The sequence below is a fragment of the Streptopelia decaocto genome (genome assembly GCF_964273445.1).
Source record: "Streptopelia decaocto genome assembly, chromosome: 6".
NCBI classification, from domain to species: Eukaryota; Metazoa; Chordata; class Aves; order Columbiformes; family Columbidae; genus Streptopelia; species Streptopelia decaocto.
In genome coordinates this window covers 32826823-32848396 of record NC_138660.1, presented here as the reverse complement: position 1 = coordinate 32848396, position 21574 = coordinate 32826823, and the positions used below count along the sequence as shown (strand labels likewise).

The 21574-nt window shown below is 51.0% G+C and overlaps 1 protein-coding gene across 1 annotated transcript; it reads left to right on the top strand.

The window, feature by feature from the left end:
* Positions 1-1246: 1246 nt before the first annotated feature.
* LOC309441049 (uncharacterized protein) lies at positions 1247-21371 on the top strand (the record flags this gene model as incomplete). The annotated part of the gene is given in 11 exon segments (XM_082055440.1): positions 1247-1287; positions 5057-5244; positions 11930-12048; positions 14833-14922; positions 16752-16866; positions 17380-17507; positions 17628-17818; positions 18221-18330; positions 19023-19164; positions 19585-21114; positions 21116-21371. Coding segments are annotated over 11 exon segments (2910 nt in total).
* Positions 21372-21574: the final 203 nt, after the last annotated feature.

Below are 21574 nucleotides of genomic sequence, written 5' to 3'. Positions count from 1 at the left end.
AAACAAAAACAAAAACAAAACAGAAAAAAATGTGTCTGGGTCTGGCTTTTTATCCTTAACAGCTCTGTCTACAACACGCTGGCATGTCAGGCGAGTATTTGCAGTGAGAGGGCAGGAAAAAATCTGCCATGGAGGCTGTAGGGCTGCCAGGATGCTGAAGGGGTGACCAGGGAATGGGATGGGCTGACTCTCTCGGACCATCATTCTGTGCTGCTCTGAACCCGCATGGGAATAAGAGAGCTGTGCCCACAGCACCAGGAGGTCAAGCTCTGCCCAATCTGTGCTGGAACCGCAGCCACCAAGCATGATGCATGGAGACCACAAACATGAGCCTGCTGGTGAATGTTGTCCTGCAGGCATCACAGCAGGACAGGAGCAAGGGAACTGGTCCAGAAGTGGTCATATTTTCATAGAATCATAGAATCATTTCAGTTGGAAAAGACCCTCAGGATCAAGTCCAGCCACAACCTAACCTAACTCTAGCACTAAACCATGTCCCTAAGAACCTTGTCTAAATGCCTTTTAAACACCTGCAGGGATGGTGACTCCACTGCTACCCTGGGCAGCCTGTTCCAACACCTGACAACCTTTTCCATTAAGAATTTTTTCCTAATATCCAAACTAAACCTCCCCTGGCACAACTTAAGGCCATTTACCTCTTGCCCTATCACTTGCTACTTGGGAGACCAACCCCCTCCATGCTACAACCTCCTTTCACGTAGTTGTAGACAGTGATAAGGTCTCCCCTCAGCTTCCTGTTCTCCAGGGTGAACAGCCCCAGTTCCCTCAGCTGCTCCTCATCACACTTGTGCTCCAGGACCCTCATGAGCTTTGTCACCCTCCTTTGCAGTAAAGTGGCCCATAGACACGGTGGCTCCCAGGACTTGGTGCCCTCCTGTGTGCAGTGGCTAAAAGGCACAGTGAGCTGCAAGCACGGTGACTTTTGGGTCAGTGACCCTCTGGGCATGGTGGCCTATGGGTACAGCAGCTCCTCGGCAGGGTGGCCCATGCGCACGGTGCTTCCCAGGTGACCCATAGGCACGGAGGCCCCTGTGCACAGCAGCTGCTGCACACGGGTGACCCACGTGCCGCGGACCCAACATCCCGGGTCGATGGGCCGGTTCGAAGTCCCGGGGGGGCGGGGAAGGGGCCGGGGGCGGCCCCCCCGACATCCTCCTTAAACCCCGCCCCGGGCACAGCCACCCGTTCTCCGCATCCCGGTGCTGCCGGCGGGATGTTCACCGGGATGTTCGCCAGGAGGAAGAGGAAGAAGCCGATGCCGAAGAGGTGGGGGGGATCGGGCTTGCTCCAAGGAGGTTTCTTTTCCTCCGGTCGATAGTTTGGCAGCAGCCGGGGAGGTGGTGCAAGCTGGGGCAGGTGTGCAGGAGCGGACAGGGCAGCAGAAAGTGGGTCTGTGAGAGCTCAACTGGGTGTAGGGAACTGTGTTAAGCTGCTCTGATGCAGGCACTGAAGAGGAAAAAGAGGTAGGGGGACAGCATGCTTGGGCTGCTCTGTTTTAATTAGGATTAATTGGAAGTAATGCTTTGCAGACTCTGGCATGCTGGGGGAAAAAAATAAAAATCCCCAGCACAGTTGTATTGCACCCCCAGTGCTCCTGTGGGGAAGCTCGTTGGGGCGTTTGAGTTGCAGGCTGCCTTATGTCTCATTGCCTGCATAAATCAAATGTACAACAGTTACTGTTTACCAAAAGGTAACTATTCCTTAATAATTAATGAGCATGCTGCTCAATAGCTGTTGCATAATGCTCCCCTGATGTGTTGTTGGAGTTTCCTGGCTTTGGGACCCCTATGCCCCCATCCCAGCTCTGAAGTCACATCAGCCTGCTTATTTCAGGTAATCAGGCATATTGAAAATAAAAGTGTATATGTATTTCTAGGGACAGTAGAGGCAGGTAGATGAGTGGAACCCAAGTCTGGGATGGAGGAGGGTTACAAATTTATGGTGGGAAGGTGAACCAGACCATGCCCTGGGTGTTCATTAGGGAGTTTTAAAGAAGTGTGAAAACACGAGGGTAGTTGCTCTGCCTCAAACCTTTCTCCTGTTTGCCTCAAAGCGACAATTCCAACCCTGTGGTAGGGCCGCTGTGGCCAGGCTGAGGGTTTGGGCTGGATTTGCCTTGTTCAAGGTGCAGGAGAAGGTGTGGTTTTGGAGCAGAAGGGACCTTGATACCTGTTGCTGCAAGGGCAACTTAGAGAATCAGAAGAGATAATTTTCTTTAGTGACTGGTCAGCTCTTGCAGCAGGGTCCTATTGGGAGAGGCTGGGCAGAGCAGGGCTGGGGACTATGGGATGCATGGCCAGCCTGGTGGGGATGAAAGAATGGGGTTAGGGATTTTTCTGGTCCCTTTACAGTTTGCTCAGGGATTTTTACTTATTTAAAAAAAAAAAAAAAAAGTAAAAATTAGGAGACAATGTATCAGCTCTGCTGTCATTAATAGTTAATATCCCTTGATACCTGCCAGCTTGCAAAAGTGGTGAGCTTCTTGCTGGGTTCCCTGTTCAAAGGGCAGCTGGAGAAAAACAGCACTGCATCAGTGGCACAGCCTTTGCCCCGCTGGGAGCAGAGTTTTCCCTGTGGCTCTGCTCCAGCCTGTCTACACTGGGGTTCAGAGGTTTTTTGGAGCAACTTCATTGTGAACTTTGTGGCATGGCCGCACTGTATCCATTTCATAAGCCTGTGCCATGTTAGAGCTCCTGCAGAGTGAATAGGGGCTTAGACCTCTTTAAAATGCCTTTTCCTTGCCTCTTACATAGGTCTTGAGCTGCTTTGTTGAACTCCAGGGTTGTGCTTGGGTAGCAGCGCTCCCTGGGACAGCCTTGCATGATGCCTGCAGAGACCCGGAGCTTTGCCCTGAAGTATGGATGGAGTCAGCCTGAAGGGCAGGGAATTTAAGGAGATTTTAAACATCTAGACCAAGCTTCCCTGCTTCAGTGAGTGGGGGAAATGTAGTTTCCTGTGGTGCTCACCTGCATTTTACTTTGTCATCCCTCCTCTTGAGGCTGGCTGTGAAGTACCCTGTGTGCTACAGCTGAGGACACGCAGGAACGGATGTTGGGGTGCCCTCCTTTAGCTTCCTGGTGTCCCACTGCTGGCTGTGTCACCGCATAGGTCTCAGCCAGAGCACTGTCAGTGCTTGGCCAGGCTATCCAAGAGACCCTGTTACCTCTGCATTGTACTCACTCCCATACAGACCAGCACTCCTTGCTCATCTTCAGTCTCAATTTCTCTTCTTTCTGACTGTTTGTGGGCTAGTTTTGGATAGCGAGTGGACAGAGGACATTTCTTTAAAAGCTGAGGAAACTCAGAATGATTTTCTTCACTTTTTTTTTTTCAGTGGGAGACCAAATCAAAGGAAAACTATTTCATTTTTTCCTTCCTGATGAGTGACTGTGATTTCAAAAGTGTTTAAGCCACTGGTTAATGGAGTACATAAAAGCACCAGTGCTAGTGTGTTTTGCCCAGCTTTTACAGACAGGCTTGGTGATGAGTTGTACCCAGCCTCTCTGGGAAGCAGGATATATCCCTCCTGATGCTTGCTACAAAACAGCTTTCTCAGAGAAATGCTGCAGTTTTCCATGTGTGCTTAGAAGACCCCACGGTAGCTCTCTGCAATGAAAATTCAACAGGCACCTCACTGCATTTCATTTAATACTAATTTCCTCCCTTGTCACACACATGAGGAGTCCTGCCAGATGAGATCTGAGAGTGGTAGTAGAGGGGAGAGCTTGAATTGTTGCTAAATACTGGCAGATTCTGTTACCCGAGGCTGCTTTATGAAGCAAGGATGCCTGCGGAGAGAGAGTTTGTGGTTAGACAAATTATATCAAAACAATATGAGTTGCATGTTAGGGGATGCAATCTAACCAAATACAGAGTGGGGGTCTGAAGGGTTTTTCTTCAAGCTAGAAAATTCAAATCTGTGTTCAAAACCAAAGGAGACAAGGTGACATCCCAGACTCATTAGTCATTAACCTCTTACTGCTGTGGCTGGGACTTCAGCTGTAGCTTGTAAAATACCTGCAGCTGATGGGGCTGGGTCCTCGTATGAGCTTAAGATAAACAAGAGCTGCTCTCATGGACCCTACTTGTTCTGCAGACTGAAGGTTGGTCCTAGAGTCTAATTTTGGCATCAGATGTTGTTTTAGGTTGGAAATATCCATCTGAAAGCAACAGGAATTTGGAAGAAAACAAATTTTTCTAAAAGCCACTTTTTTTTTAAACAAAATCTGTTTTCTAAATGCTATGCCCTAAATCACCCTATGTAGTATCTCTTTGTCCAAGTGCTGTCATTGACTTCCATGTGTGCTCCTCTTTGTAATATTAGGAAGTAAAGCAATGGATTCAGGCTCTGAGCAGTCAGGGGAAGCTTAGAAGAAGCTAACTGAAATAAATTCAATTTAAAAAAAAAAAAAAACAAAACAACATTTTGTACCTTCCCACTTTCCATTCTGCTGTTTGCTAGCGTGCACTTTGCTAAGGCGTGGCTGAGGGCTGCTTAGTCCTGGGCAGGCAGAACATCTGATATGAGTCATCTGAGCAACTCAAGGTAGGGCTTGCCATAGTCACCTGCGGTGAGCACGTGGAGCATGGCTGGGGAGAGACCTGCTGTATGGGATGGGGAAAAGGAGCAAGGGTGGACAGAGAACAGCGTGGGTAGAAGAGGCTAACCAGACCTCCAAGAAACGCTCTGATGGCTTGTAGGTCTCTGCCCTTGGTGTCCTATTCCCTGCCAAGGCTAGGAGGTGGGAGCAACACTGTGATCTTCAGCTGAGCTGTCTCTTCAAGGTGTCTGTCTGACAGTCACCCCAGCTGGAGGACATTATACCTGAGGCTGCACAAGGTGGCCAGCTGGGATGGCCATGTTTCCTCCAGCCATTACCTTGTGGGCATGTTGGGGCTTGTTCTTTCTGCCACGTGGCCTTACCTTGGCCACCTGATGTTTTACTGTTGTTGTGGCTGCAGTAAAGTCAACAATGGGTTTGGAAAGAGCCTGTTGGACAGGCCCAGTTTGATTAAACTCCTTTGCCTCTTCCAGCCACAAACCACCACCACCTGAAGGTGTGAAGTCCAACCCCTCCAAGCGGCACAGAGACAGGCTCAACCAGGAGCTGAACAAGCTGACTGGCATGCTGCCCTTCCCTGAAGATGTGCGCATCCAGCTTGATAAACTCTCTGTTCTCCGACTGGCTGTTGGGTACCTGAAGGTGAAGAGCTACTTGATGGGTGAGTGTCTGTGTTGGTGTTGTGGTGAAAAAGGTCCTGGGGTCAATCCCCACTGCACGGCTCATGTCCCACCCCAAGCCATGTTTGTCTTGGGATAGAGAGCTGGATCTCCTGAAGATAGGATGACAATGTGTTGTGGTATCAGACCCTTGTTTGTTAATGCATCAGTGTTGATCTTTACATGAGATAGTGGTCTAAAAATGCCATGGAAAACGAGGAAGGAAATTGCCATGTCTCCAGAAATGCAGACGAGTTGGCAATGGTTGCTGGGAGGTGCTGTGCCGAGGGACATCAATAATATTCCTCAGGCCTTTTGTCACCTTGCCGCAGGCTTTGTCTGTGTCCCCTTTGGAAGGAAATTCCTTCATTTTTGGATGCTGAACACTCAAATCTAATCCTTTTCAGTCAGTTATGGGTGGTTGGTGTCTCAGAAAAGCAACATCCTTGGGAAAGTGAGACCACCTTGTTTGGTCTATAAAACAGTTACAGAGATGGAGAGCAGGCGGGGGGGTGGGGGGGTGGGAGAGGCTGGGGGGCGGGGCCAGGAGCAGCACATGGAGCAGAGGACCTGTTCTCATCACTTGCAGAGGGGGTGTCTGACAGAAATGGCACTGTGGGTGGAGGGGAGCAGCTTGGGTGCCTGCCCAGCAGCTGAGACCTCCTGCAAAGCTCCTCGTTAGCTGCCATGCTGCCTCTCTTTTATGTCCAAAAACCCTCCTGTGTCCTACTCCCAGCAGCCCATGGTGAAGAAGGGAGCAATAGGTAAAACAGTGTGTCATCCTGAATAGCAACATTTTCCCTCACCTAATTGGAACTGCAGTTTATAATTAAATTAACTTGAAAATTGTCAGGATCTGTGGGCTGCTGTCTCTGCTGGGTTGGAGGTGTTGCATGGGGCTGCTCTGTTTGTTGAGGTTGGCAGGTTAAACAAAGCTGCTCCTAAGGCCCTTGTTTGGTTTGGCATCTCATTAGCTTGGTTTTTTTCCCCTTTCTTCCTTGGTGGGGGGGTCTCATACATTGGTGGTTTACTGCTGTGCTTGCCACCATGGCTCTGCTGGCCTCAGCTGTGGTGGGTCTATTATACTTCTCTAATGAGTGTTTCTATGAGATTGAGGGTGATGCCTCACACCCAGAGACCCCAGATCATCTTTGCAGGATGGAGGGTTGAGCTGATGTGCCTGGAAAACCAATTTCCTCGCGTTTACTTCTCTGCAGCCTTGCTGCTGTGGAGACCCTGGTACAGGGCAGCAGCTGTAGCAGAACAATTGTGGCTGGACATCACTGCTGGTTTTCTTCTGCTCTTGGCACCAGGGGCTTTCTGCTGTATTTTTCACTGATGTGCGCGTAGCCCCCTTCCTGCTGCTCACAGTTCCCAGTAGCAATTGCCCTCTGGATTTCCAGGAGTTGTTGATGTATCTGAGATAGCTACTGCTGATAAAAACATTTGTACTGGGTGCTCCAGGGTTTTTCTACAATCCTTTGTAGATGGTCCAGCTCCTGTTCCTGAAGCTGTAGCTCACACAAGGGGCTGCGGTGGTGGGATTTCTCCTGCAGAGCTGGTTTCCCAGGTGGGAACCAGAGCAGCTCCCTCCTGTTCGTCCAACTCCCTTTCATGGGGAGTGTTGAAGCATCGCAACAGTGTGTTATCTCTACAAAGGACCTGAGGCTGGCTGGCAGACCATCCGGTGTGGCTGTGAGCGTGGTGGGCCCTTCTCCTTGCCCTGGAGGTGCCAGCTACTTGGCCTCTGGCACTGGCCTGTTTCATGGTGTTAGCTGTTCCTCAGGCACCTCTGGCACATCTTCAGAAGCATTGGCCCACAAGCAGAACCCCAAAGGACATGATGGGGGCATGAAGAGGCATCTTGCTGTAGAGGGAGAATGTCTTGTGCTAGGTGCCTTTGTGCAAGAGGGATGATTGCTGCACGCACAGCATTGGATGTGCTTTGGATGCTGTTGGGCTCCTCAAAGGCAAGATTGGACTAAGAGCAAAACTTGTGGAGTGTGTCTTCCTCCATTGTCTGCTTTTTGGGAGACAAATCTGGGAAACAGGATGAGATGCAGGATGAGTATCTGGGTAGGCAGCCTGATACCATGGTGGCAAGATGTGTTGATTTGGGGATGCGGCGGGTCCTTCTGTCCAAGGCAGTGCTGGCACAACATTAACCTGCATTGCTGATGTTCAAAGAAAGGCAGCAGCCAGCCCTCCTCACTGGTAGAAATGGGCTCTGCAGCACCCAGCATGTGTCTGGTTTAAGAGGGAAAATAGGTGCAGAGCCTGGCTGGGGCATAGTCACCATGCTACCCTGCCTGCTTACAGCACATGAACTGCAGGCTGTGATGCAAATAAAGCCTGGAAGGCTGCTGGAATTGCTTTTATAACCTGCTTGCAAAAGCAGTTGCTGGGATGATCCCTGCAACTAGGGGAGGCAGGACTGGTGTGTGAGTGTGGTATTGTATGGAGGGGAGTCAAGACGCATGGACAGGGACATATGTCATTGCCAGTGCTTTGGACTTGAGGGAATGGGTGATGGACCCTGGTGAAGGCAGAGCATGTGGAAGGCAGGAAGCCATCAGCATCTTTCTGTACTTAGAGGCTCCTATCATGTTTTCTCCCTACCTAGAGTGAAGAAACTTGGCTCTCTTAGCTTTTTGCCTCACGCCCAGTCCCTCAGGACTCTCCTGGGGCCCTCTCCAGCTGGGGATGCTGGTCCCCAGGAGGAGACCCCTGTGCCTGGCTCCTCAGCTGGGACCCCTGCCTCTGAGCAGAACTGGTTCCCACTGGATGTGCTCACCATGTGCTTCCCAGCATGAGAACTGCTTTGGAAAAGCGATCATCACTGAATGGGTTCATCTTCAGTGGCAGCCTTGTCCCCGCTTTGGAGACCCATTCTGCCAGGCTAATTACTCCCATTTGGCCTCTGCGCCTGTGATTTCCCACTCCCTCCTCTTGCTTTGCCTGTGTCTGCCCTGAAGTTCATCTTGTTTGACTTCAGATCATCCCACTGATTCATCAAGGTCAACCTCACTTCGAGCCCTGCCTGATGAAGAGCCATGTCATCTGCAAGTCACAGCAGTCTGCTCATGGTGTATCACATCAGGCATTTCAGGGGGAGATGACCAAAGCCCTTGTGCTGTGCTATTTTTTTTTCTCCCAGTTTGCTGTTGTCGGCTTTCTGCTTTGTACAGGCTTCACTCCTGCAGCAGCAGAGCGTGGCATCGCCTGGTGAGCATCCCTGTCCTCTGCTGCCTTGGCCTCTTTTCTTTAGCAACCTGAGCCTGTTGCCTTGTCTCCAGGCAGCTTTAATTGGTGCCATATTGACAAAGAGTTATTCTTTTCCAGCATTTCTACTGAGTCTAGGTACTTACCCTTTCTCCTAGGCAAAGGGTTAATACATGGAGCCAAAGTATGTGGTTATAACCAATCTGGCAGGGAGACACATGCTGGCGAGTGACCCTGAACGTACACCTGCCCAGGCTGTGTCACAGGTTAAAAGTAAAAACTCCATTCCCCTGTCTATGGAGGAATGCAGGATGAATCCTCCCAGGCCTGTGCTTCCTGCCAGCAGCCCCAGTCATTCTCTATCCCTGCACTGGTGCAGTTAGGAAAGTTAGTTCCAAAATCCCCACCTGCCATCTGTGTTGGAGACTGCTCATGGTCCTGGGAAATCTGCTCTGGCTGACCCTGTTGAAGCAGGGGCTTGGCCTAGGACCTCTCACCAGGTCCCTTCCCACCTCTGCCACTGTGAAGCTCTGCTGCGAGGCAGCTGGCAGCAGGTTTCACCAGGTCATCTCACTGCAGTCAGCATTAAATTAGCTCTTTTATTCATCTACTTTGCTGTTATTGTGGGCCAGAGCTGCGGGAGTCTGGACCTGAATTAACTGATGCAGTGACAGGAGTCAAGCTTAAATCCCTCCCTGGGCAAGATCCTGCAGGAACACTCAGGAGTGATTGCAGCAGGAGGCTGGGAAAACCCTGGGTGACTTTTTCTGATAGATTTATAATCTGTGAGTTTGGCATTTGCCTTTTTACTCAGATGGCGTGAGCCTGCTCTGGTTGGCATGCTGCCTTTGTTAGACAGCTGAGGCAGAGGTTGGTGCTAATTTGACAGGGTTTGGGATCGGGTCCAAAAGGAAAACAGTTGCACATGGTGTGGTGTTGCTGGAAGAGCTGGTAGCTCCCAGTTTCTTGATGCAAGGCATCTCTGGAGACTGTTCAGAGAGAAATGCTTCCCATGGGTAAAGTCTGTTATCTCTTGTGGGTGTAACTCTGTCCATGAGAACAGAACTGATCCCAGGGGGCTTTTTGCTACTAATTATTTTTTTCAGTGACAAAACTATGCCAGAGGCAAGGGATGTGTTAGCCCCCATGGCTGTGCTGCTGTGTTTGTCTTCATCAATGTGATGAGCAAAAAGTGAAGAGATTAGATTGTTCCTTTTTCATTCTTTCTTTCTCATGCTTGAGGCATTTTTCTCTGCAGTGCAGAGCTTAGAAACCCCCTTGCAGAGGGGAAAACAAACAGACAGACCCCAACAACAATAAAAAAACCCAACACACAACAACAAAAAAAAAACAACCTGGCCAACCCAAAGGGATGCTCTTGCTCCTGGTCCTCCAAAACCAGAGACCCCTTTCCCTGCTTTTCGTCTGAGTCATTAATGCTGAAAACATTACTGTGCTGACACTGGAGAACATCTCCCCTGGCTTTTTAAATGGAAGCCTTCCAGTCTTTGGGCATCACTCTGGCAGCAGGCAGCCTCTGCTGGCTAGTGTAGGGGCTTGTGACAGAGGTGGATTTTCATCCCTTCTCTTAAACATCACATGCCAATAGCCTCTATCCCAGTACTTTGAAAATACAAATGATCACCAAGTTGCTTCAGCAAATGTCTGGAATTCCTTTCCAAGTCAAAAAGTGACTGGGAATAGCTTCTGTATCACAGGTGGTTACATAGACCTGGAGTCCTCTGTCTGGATGTGCTCAGGTGTCTCTTGGGATTGCTCCCTAGCCCTGTGGTTCTTGGCAATTTGAGCAAGGATGAGTTCAGACACCCTTTTGGAGGGGGAGAGCTACAGGGACACTTTGCTCCTGACTTCTTGGTTGAGAAGGATGCCCAGTCACGACATGTTTGAACGTGAAGAGGGTCACCACCTGAAAGTGGGTACTGGAGATGTCTAGATCATCTAGACCACTGAGGAGTGGCTGTGGCTTGTGAGAGCAGCCTCAGCCCTGCCTGTCTGCTGTCTGCTCACTCCACCACTGGCCATCCCAGCAGGGTGTCTGTCTTTTGAAGCAGAGAACTCCTCTGCAAGAACAAGAATGAGCCACAGGTGTTGAAGTGATAAGGAAAGTAAGGGGAGCTCATGTTGCACATTCCTGGGTTATTTGGGTGGAAGAACACGATGCATTGTGCCTCATTCGCTGGCCTCAGCGTTTCCTTGGCCTCTGGATTTTGAGGACTGCACTGGATGTGAACACCAGCTGCTCTTTACCACCAATACTTATGAGCACCGGTTACAATCCATACCCTGCAGTTCAGACCTTGCAACCCCAGTGCAGTGATGCTTGGTGGCAAGGCAATTGGCAGACACCATCTCTTTGGGTTTCTCACCTTCTCTTTGTGCTCCAGACCTTCTCCACAAGCCAGGTCATCACAGTGTGTCCCGTGGGAGATGGATTCTGCACAATTTTCTAGGTCAGCTGTGTAGAATGGACCACTCTGTGTTTGAGAATAGGGGAAGTGAGCATCTCTGGGAGATTAAAAGCCCCTTGCTAAGACTGGTGAGAGAGTTGCGAGAAATAACTTTGCTAGAAAGCACAAAATGTGCAAATAGGTGTTTTGTCTTGGATTCTGTAAGCCCACAGCAGCTCTCCCCAGCTCATTGCAGCTCTCCCTGAACATACTACTGGTGGACACTGGGAGAGAGCTGGGGACCATGTGCATCCTCTCAAAATGTTCTCTGCCCTTTTGGAGCTTTGTTTTGGAAGAACTTGGTTTCTTTTTGAATTTCCCTGCCAGCTTGCTTCATTTCAATGCATTAAAGAGGAGTCAGCCCTTCAAAAGATTTTAATTTTTTTTTTTTTTTAAAGAATTGATGTTTCATTTTGTAACTATTCTGATCTATTATGTGCAAATTGAAGCCATACACATGGTCCAGATGGGCTTTGGCTGTTATTCCTTGGGGAAAGAAGGGAGAAAAAATATGGGTGCTTTGATGACATCTCAGATGGTTTGGGAAGGTTTGCCACAGTGTTCTGTCAGCCCTGAAGGGCAGGAAAGCAGACATTGTGGCACTGGGGTGGCTTAAAGCCAATGCCAGCTCTAACAGGCCCTAACCTGAAAACTTCTCACTGTGTTGGGTGGTGTTTTTTGGCTTGGGCAGCCCAGCAGCACTCGCCTCTTCTCTGTCCTTTGCATCTCTGCCTCAGACCTTCACAGAAGTGAGGATTCCCAATAATGGGACCAAGCAGTAGAAATAATCTCTTGGATGAAGCATTGGGCAAGTTGGACATTGCTGTGTAAATGGGCTCTACTCCAGTTCCCACTGGTCTTGTCTTCCTCTGAGCTGGGTCCCTGTGCATTGGGCAGCATGGTGCAGCTGTGTGTGAGCAGCACTGGGGTGGGGAGGAAGAGGGAGAGGCTCCCAACTTGCCCCTTCCATGCTGATTTCTTGCCTTCTCACTCACAGCCACAGCTACGAACATTGGTGACCGCATGCTGGATCAGTCCAGGGCCCCAGGAGGAACCGGATGGATGGACCTGCAGGTTAACAGGGAGCTGTTTCCTGAGGGGGAACTGCTGCTTCAGGTATTGTGCCATAGCTCGGTTGTTTGGTGTCTTCCTTTGGCTCCTGCCATCGCTGGACACAACGGCTGGTCCCTGTCTGCCGAACTGTACAGCACCTATGGAGCATTGGGTCCCATCTGTGGGGCAAGAGGAGACCCTGCCTTGCTAGGAGCTGCTTTGCTGTGTTGCTGCAGGCACTGAGCACCTTGAGACAGGTCCTCGTTCCCAGTGTTCCTTCCCACATCTCGCTGTAGTTTACTGCTCCTTTGGTTACACTGCAGCAGCTCTAGATGGGCTGTATCATAAACTGCATCTGTGAGCAGAGCAGGGCTTGAGGTGGAGGGTTGTGTCCTTCTCCCAAAGGCATCAGGTGGTGTCTGCATCTGTAGCTGCAGGCAGTAGCTGTCACTGAGCCCAAACCTGGCATTTTTCCTTGGGACCTGCTACAGCTCATGGACCCAATGTGCACAAACTCATCCATCCCAACCAAGAGGTGCAGGGGTATCATACAGCAGTGTATGGATTGATTCTCTGGGGTGGTGGGTTCCTTGTGTTCTAGTAGATGCCAAGAGGGGAATAGTGATAGCTGCAGGATAGAAATCTGCTGGGAACTGTTTGCCCTACGTGGGCCATTGCATGAGCTCCCTAGTCTGAGTTCACAGACTGCCTGGATGGTGAAAGAAGCCTGGGTTCAATTTGAAGGTTGGGGGTGGGTGAGAAAGAAGGGAAAATGGATCTGGGAGACAGAGGTGGACAAAATCAGTGGGTGGTGGGAGCTTTGGTTTGTAGAAAGGCCAGTGTGTGTCTAATGAAATAGCTATCTGTGAACTTCAGAGAACAAGGAGCTGGTGAATCAATTGGTCAGGATGCTATTGCTTGGGCTGTAATTTATAAGTGTAAGCTGAAGGAGATAAGATTGAAAAGTCATATGGAAAGGCTGGCTGCTGAATAAACATCTGGGCATCTCAGCTTAAAATGTGCCAATCCTTGGGGCTGCAGGGCAAGTCTGTGCAAGACCTTTAATTGTTCCATGGCTGTCTTCCTGACATTGCATATGTCTGTGCTTTCTGGGACTTGAGTCCTCTTCTCCCTTCTTCCATCTCTCCAAACAAAAGCATATGGATACTCAGCCCTCCTTAAAGTCTGATATTGGTGCTTTACATGCACCATACATCTTGCACAGCTTTACATGAATGCCCACCGTTTCGTTCAGGCAGGCAGGTGTGAACACTGCTGTGAGGAGAGCCCCAGCATGAGCCCCTATGAGCGGTTTTGCTGAGGTGGTGACTCCTGGGAGCCCAGCATGACTTTTGGTGATGAAGCTTGGACCACATGAAGTCTCCCATGTGGGTTTCACTCCCAGGAGTGGTCTTGGCTGTCTTCAAGTGTGATAGTCATGGAGGAACAGCTGGAATAACATGATACCAAGGAGGGAGACTGCAGTTGCCCCAGTGTCACAACGGACCTGCTCCTGAGTGCTCTCTGGGGGTCTGAGTTGGAACATACGATAGCAATTTGTTGAGCCACCAGAGCATTGGCAGCTTTGGGTGACTGAAGGCATCTGGAGAGCTTGTGAGGTGTTAATGTGACAGAAATCCCCCAGCTGAGCTCCCCCATGTTTTTCCCCCCTCAAAGAGCATTTTAATCAGATACTGTAATTTGCAGAAAAGTCTGACTCAGGGCCCCTTGAGGGGTGGATGCAGTGCACAAAAGGAAAGGACCAGTCCTGCTGGGAGCTGGATCTGTGTGGTATCAAACAACATGCAGCCTCTCACCCAGGCAAGCCTGAGTGTTGCTGTAAATGGGCAAATGCACAAGCTGTGTCAGCAGATTGCTCCTGCTCCCTTTCTGCATAGGGGAAGAGGCTGAGCAGAGCCAAAGCAGCAGTGTGGGCAGCTGGACCCTTCTCTCCAGCCTTGTGAAGTGAAGCTGTTGGATGATGTGAGCATAAAGATATTTTTCAACTGAGGTTTGGGGTCTTTGTGTTTAAAGCCTTACCTTCTAGAACATCAGCAAGAGGAGGGTCATTTTCCCAGTATGGTGTCTCATAGTGGTGGTTCAATGTGAGGAGGTATTTGAGGAGCAATGGGTTTTGTTCCTGACAAACATCTCAAGAGCAATGTGTCCTCTTGAGATGTTCGTCAGGAACGAGAAGAAAATCAGTTGAGGAGAGGTTTTGGTCCTGTGTAATGGGAGATAGATGAAACAGGATGCTGTCTCCTTATCGATGATGTATCAAACAGTCAGCATGCTTATATGGACCAGGGAGTGCTGCATCAGACATCACAGATGCAATGTCAGGGCTTTCACAAATCTGGAATCTGAGTTTCCAGTTTTTTCCACCTCTTTTTCTTTCAAGATGGGTGTTGGTTTTAGCTGCATTCTCATATTTGATAGCAGTGACTGCAAATTTGGTCTTACTTCACGTATACTGTGATGCAATTGTCCGATGCACCTTTGGAGCTGAGAGCAGGAGGCCAAGGGACAGTGATGTCCCTGTAGTCCTCAGGTGCTAAGGACTGAAAGGCAGGTTTTCGGGGGTGATGCCCCGCAGTGAGAGGACAAGAATAGGTCTAGAAAAAGTTGTCAGTCCACCTTTGACTGTTGCTCATGCTAAGTGAGAAATCCCTCCCCAAGTAACCAGGGTTAAGGGTCTCATGTGGTCACAAGGTGCCTTGATTTATTTATTTTTTTGTGTGTGTGTGTATTCTGTGTTGATGAAGAAGGTCCCTTCCCATCAAGTCCATCTTTCAGCATTGGATTGAAACTCGGCAGAGTATCTCTAGGCTCAACTTATGCTTTCAGGCGCTCAATGGATTTGTCATTGCCGTGACTGGAGATGGCTACATCTTCTACATCTCTCCTACTGTGAAGGACTACCTGGGCTTTCATCAGGTGGGTACCACTTTTTTGCTGGCTGTAAGCAGATGGGTGCAGTCCAAGGCTGGGAAGGAGGTGCTGGTAGCCAGGGCTTTCTTTTCTTCTCCCTTCCCAGCTCCCTTGGGTCATTTTTGATGTGTGTTTTCCTATGAGTCATGTTCTTTGGGGACTGTGAAAGCCAACAAGCATGCTTGTGACTTGAGTAGGAACAGATGCAAGCTGAGCAATGGCAGGCTCTGTGTCCTCTTATCTTTGTGGGTGAGAGGGGTGTGAGATTTTTCTTGTGTCACACTGCTGGGCACATATGCTCTCACTTACCGAGGGCTGAGGTTATCATGATGGTGAGCAGTGCCGGTGCCCTGAAGTAGTGTGGGTTACATGGAATGCCGAGGAAAAACAGTGCTTTCCTCACATCCACTGTGTTACCTCGTGTTCCCCTGACATCCAGCTCCTTTGGCCAAAGGACTGAGTCAACAGGAGGACCATGAGGCTGTCAGATCTATTTGGTTGCACGGGTTCCTGGTGTGCCTGCAGAGACTGATATATTTTCTTCTTTGACCTCTCTTTGCACCCTTTCCCAGCTCCCTGGGATCCTCATGGGCTGATGCCCCAAGTCACAACAGCTGTCAGAGGCAGCGAGTGGGCTTCTCAAAGTACCTGGATGTCTGGTGAAGTAGGACACTCCGCTCTGGCATGTTTCTGAGGGCAGGGACATGGCAGTCGGTGGCCTGAGCTGCCTGTGGACTTGGCAGGGCCGTGCTGACCACCACAGCATGCAGGACTGGGATGGGAAAAGCTGTAGCAGGGGGCTGTGTTTGGAGGCAGGAGATGTGAGGACTTGCTGGTGTTTCTGCTGCATGGCCAACCTTACAGCCCAGCCCAGCATCACTGGTGGCCCACTGAAGGAAGATGGTTTGCATTGGGATACAGATTCCTGTGAGTTTGGAGTAAAAAGAATACCTACAAAACCTTTTTTTAAAACAGCAATTTCCCCCACATAGGTCTGGAAAAACAGTTTCGTTTGCTCAAAGTGTTTTGATCAACCTGAAATGGTATTTTACATTGATCCTGTGGAAGAACACAATTTATTTGCAGAGGGCTAAGCATGGCAATGTTAAGAGGGATCTTACATGATGTTGCAGACTGGCAATTTGTACCCCACAAACAAATTCTCCTCTGACAACCCACAGCCTTTCTGGCTCTGTCTGAATTTGGTCCTGAGAAGATACTAGAAGATAGAATTAAGACATGCCAGGAAAATGCTGCTGCTGCTGCAGCATTCACCCTTCAGATGGGAAGCAAAGCTTCCCTAAGGGCGGGGGCTCCTGTGGCAGAGGAAGAAACTGGAGCTTCAGCATTTCCAGTGGACTGTGGTTAAGGATGAGGAGCCAGAGCAGCGTGAAACATCTGTGGAAGGGCTGGGTAACACCAGGAGAACCTCAGCCTTGCCGGTGTGGGGAATGGGGTGGAAAACTTTGCTTAGCTGTGTCCAGGGGACACTGGGGAAGTGGGTGGTGTTGACAGCCCTGAGCAGCCGGGGTTACTTAGACATGGCCATTTCTATTGCTTCTAAAAACCTCAGAGCCATTCCCACAATTTCCCAAGGCAGACCCACTCTCTGCTCCCTTTTCTTCCTTCCTGAGCCACCCTTCCCAAGAGCAGCTGGTTCCCAGTCCCCTGTTCTCCATGCAGCACACAAAGCTGATTGTCTTTTCTAATTTCTTTACACTCAATCACTGCACTTTCTAGTACCCACGAAGGAAAGCCTCCTGCTGTGTCTTCCCCCAGACACCTCTGCCAGGCTGGGTAGGAGTTGACACCCCTCTCCCCTTGTGTCATTCCAGTCAGATCTCATCTACCAGAGTGTGTACGAGCTGATCCACGCAGATGACAGAGCCACCTTCCGCCAACAGCTGCACGGTGCCCCGGTGCCCAGCAGCACCCAGCACACTGCCCATGGTGAGTGCTGGGGCTGTCCCAAATGGTGATCCCCCGGGACTATCCAGCCACCCCTGTGAGGCCATCTGGTGCTGGAGAGCCCTCCTGGTGGCATTTATAGCCAGCAAGCGCAGCCCTGTGCTGAGGTGTATGCCATAGCCTCCCCCTGGGACTTGCATCTGTGCTGGGGCCTGGCATGGCCACTTGTCACTGAAAGCAGCCAACAGCAATGACATCCTGTCTTTTGTGATGCTGGAGGGATGGGGATGTTTTTTCCCAAGCCTTTCTGCTTTTCAGTGTTTGAAGTACTTTTAATTTCAGTGGAGGGCAGCTTGTTGCCTTGCTCTTGTCTGGGAAACAAGTGGGAACCAGAAGCTATCATGATCTGGTAATTTCCCATGGCAAAGTCTTATCCATCTTGGTGAAGATCATGGGTTCTCTTCAGCAGCAAAGTCTCCACCAGGAGCAGATCTGCAAGGCCATGAGTTCAAGGTGTGCAGCTTGGAAAACTTTATTTTCCCTTTGGTTTCCTAGGCCTTCCCGCCAACCAGCTGCTGCCAGCTGGATGCAGCACCATGTCCGGCCCCAAAAAATGCTCCTTTGTAGAGAGGAGCTTCACCTGCCGCTTCCGCTGCCTGCTGGATAAATCCTCAGGATTTCTGGTAAGGCAGCCCCGCACTGGGACACCCCTCTGCCCCCAGCATGTCCCACAGGGGTGCGAGCAACAGCCAGCTCCCATCACCCTGTTTGCTTCACACCCATATTTTCTAATCCCCTCTAAGGCCTTACATTTCCATGGGCGCTTGAAATTCCTCCTTGGGCAGCAGAAGGAGGCATTGGACAGGTCCCCGCTTGCCCTCTTTGCCATCGCAACTCCCCGCCAGCCGCTTTCCATCCTGGAGCTTCAGATCAAGACGCTGAGATTCCAGGCAAAGTTCAAGCTGGACTTCACTCCCACAGCCAATGATTTCTGGTAGGGCATCTCCTGCCTTTCCTGTGGGAAAACCCATGACTGCAGACACTGGACAGAAAACCAGAACCCCTGGGAGCAGTGCAGTTCTGATGCAACTCCCATGGCAAGGTGTCTGATGCTGTTGTCTGTACACAGCTGGGCATTTCTGCAGCCCCCTGCCCAGTAACATGGAGAGCAGATTAACTGGGCGCCAGCGCTTTCTTGGCTCCCATGTTTTAGCCCAGCAAACCCAGCATGGGGTTTTGTGGAAGAGGATGCAGTTCAGCCAGCCCCAGGATGGAGAGTTTCACCACTCAAAGTGGGAGGTTTTGGCTGGGTGCTGGCCAAGGGATCGTGTCTGGCTGGTGGCGTGCAACTGGGAGATCCATCCCTGGTATCACTGGCTTTCTGCCCTGTTTCCAGGGGGCAGGCTGTCCTGGGGTACACAGAAGCGGAGCTATGCAGCAGGGGGTCCGGGTACCAGTTTTTGCATGTGGGTGACTTGATGTACTGTGCGGAGAGCCATGTGAGAAGTGAGTACTGGGCGGCTATGGGGGTCAGTGCATTTGTGGGAACCCTTGCAGCTCCCTGCCACTGTTGCAGCTTTGCCCATGCCTATACTGTTGCTCCTTGCTGGGCCGAATATCCTGGGTCTGGAGTGGCTGTGATAAAGTCATAGAATAGAATCATAGAATGTCCTGAGTTGAAAGGGACCCATAAGGACCATCTAGTCCAACTCCTGCCCCTGCACAGGACAACCCCACAGTTCACACCATGTGTCCGAGGATGTTGTCCAGTCTCTTGAACACTGTCAGGCTTGGGGCTGTGACACCTCCCTGGGGAGCCTGTTCCAGTGCTTCAGCACCCTCTGGGTGAAGAACCTTTTCCTAATGTCCAACCTAAACCTCTCCTGGCACATCTTCCTGCCATTCCCTCGGGTTACATCATTGGTCACTAAAGAGAAGAGTTCAGGGCCTACCCTTCCTCCTCCCCTTGTGAGGAAGCTGTAACCACGATGAGGTCTCTCCCCTGCTGAGTGGTGCTTCCTTGGGGAGGAGACGGGGACAGCACAGCATTCAGCATCATGTGCTGGCTGTGTCCTGCCTCTTCTGCCTCCGCAGCAGGCACGAGGTGATGCTCAACATTGTGGCATCTTACCCATGCCATTTGCCTGCCCCCATGATGTGACCATATCGATGCCACCTCTCTTCTTTCCCTGCTGCAGTAATGAAGACGGGGGAGACTGGGGTGATGTGTTTCCGGCTGCTGACCAAGAAGGGCAACTGGGTGTGGGTCCAGGGCAATGCCTGGCTGGTGTACAAAGGAGGCAAGCCTGACTGCATCATTGCCCAGAATCGAGTCCTGTCGTGAGTATCACTGGGTCTCTGGCTGTGTTCCCTGGCTCTTGGTGTGGGTGGCGATGGGGCTGCTTGGGGCATGTGGAAGAAAGGGTGGTTGGGTTGCACAGTTGATACTTTGCAGCACATGCTCTCCTGTAGTGGGGGGCCATGAGTGAAACAGGTCTGAGAAGGTGGTTGTGGACACTCTCACTCCTGCCTGAGGTAAGCCTTGGACATGCAGCCCTTCTCTGAGCCATGCAGACCTCCCCATGGGCTCCCCAGAGCCCCAGCCCTCCACAAGCAGCATTGTACCCAGTCCAATCCAGCACCCTTTTCTTTACAAAGGGCAGGGCTGTGGGCTTCCATCTCACTGTTGGGAGCATGGATTTTCCTGGCCCAGATGAGGTGCTTATGCTGTTTCCATCTCTTTCTCCCTCTGCCCTGAAGGAATGAAGAAGGGGAGGAACATCTGCGAAAGAGGAACCTGCTGCTGCCTTTTGTCTTTGCTACGGGGGATGCAGTCATGTATGGGAATGACCTGGACCCCTTCCAGGATGAGTTGCAGACACAGGCAAACTCTCACTTGAAGCAGAGCTCGGTAGACCCCAATTCTCTTCTTGGGGCCATGATGAAGCAGGATGCATCCATATCCATCTCCCACAGTGATAACATGCCTCAGTTCTCCTTGCCAGATCTCACCACTGAGTCTGATGGACCAAGCCAGAATGAGGAAGTCAGTGATGCTAAGGACAGCGACTCCCTCCTGGTTATTGAAACCCAGTTTGAGAAGAGCAAGGTGGATGGAAATATCTGCCAGACCACCCAGAGCCTCAATGTGGACAATGCAGAGCTGCAGTGGTGGGAGGAGGTTCTGCTCATCTTGGGTGCAGAGGAGGAGCTGGCAGCTCAGGTGGTTGGTGAGAGGCTAGGCACTGAGGTGACCTCCTGTGCAGAGCAGATGCTCCTTGGGGAGGATGCTGGGAAGAGCATGGACTTCCCACACTGCTGTGCATCACCCTGCCATGAGGAAAACAGTGCTGTGGCTCCCTTCCAGCACTGCTGGGCAACTAATTCAGCGCTTCGAGAACAACCACAGGCCCAGGCACCTGGTGCACAAGACCAAGATGCTGGAGTCTCTCTAATCTCTGTTATGTCTGAGGTCAGCTATGCTCAACCAGAACTGCAGGTCCTGTTTAACCCAGCTGGGCTGGTGCAGGGGACTGTTCGGGATGTCTTGGGCTCCAGCAGCAAGCCCTCTATTGCACTTCAGCTGGCAGACCTTGAGCAAGCACTTCAAACAGAACTTGCCATGTCTGCTGCTGTAGATAACGTTATTCCTGATGATGAGAGCCAGCCCAGGTGCGAACTGATGGGCTCAAGCTGCCCACCTCCCTTGCACTCAAACGCGCTAGTGACTCAATGGCCTGATGTCCCAGTCCAGATAAACCCAGCCAATGCTTTGGGTCAGAGCACTTCCCCTGGAAGTTGCCCATCAGAGGCTTGGATGTCCACAGCTCCAAAACAGCTGGAAGCAGCAGGAACACACCTGAAGTCACAATATCTGCTGGCTGGCAGCTCTGAGAGCCCCTCAGGGGCTGGGCTGTGGTCACTGCCCTCCCAACCTGCTCCTTGCCCTGCACAAGGCTTGCATGAGTCCTTGTTCTCTGGGGCTGGGGACCTCTGCGATGAGGATGCTGCTCTCCCTGCACCAGCATCAGCACCTCTAGGAGTCAGCCAGCTGCCAGGGGATGGTGGCTTCCCCAAAGAGCCTCCGATACTCTCTCTGGAGCCCAGCTTTTCTTGGGAAGGGGAGCAGGGTGAGTGGTTCCTGCAGGCTGGGGCAGGTCCTCAGGGATGTGGTGAGGCAGGCCTGGTGCAACATGGTGGACTCCTGTTGGGGTCCAGCATGGATCCCAGCACCCAGGAGGTGGACCTTGTGTCTCTACCTGAGTGCCAGTACGGAAATAACCTTTTTGGAGACGAGTGTCTCTAAAACATCCCTTCCCCAGGAGCTGGGTGCTTTGCCTTTTGCCGGTGAGAGCCACCCTGGAGCAGCACATTCCTCACCAGGCTCGGTTTTGAGGTGCTCAGCAGCTGTCCCTGCAAAGGTGGGCACAGGAGTACACTTCTCTGAGCAGGACACTGGCTCCGCATCAGCATCCTTCATGGTGGGGCAGCTGCTCTGTGCCTGTGAGGTCCAGTTGAAGGTGAGATGTGAGGGCTGCAGGACCTGAGGGATGTACCAACTTGTGCAGACAGAGCAAGGGGCGGTGCTGGGGGATGCAGGCACAGCATCAGTTGTGGGCAGACTGTTTTAAAGCCTCACTGTGCACTAGGAGCCACATTTTGAAAAGCCACCAGCAATTATGGGCTCTTCTGGCCCTGAGTGTGGTGCCCCATGCTTTGTGATCACTCAGGATTTTGTCTTCCAGTGCCT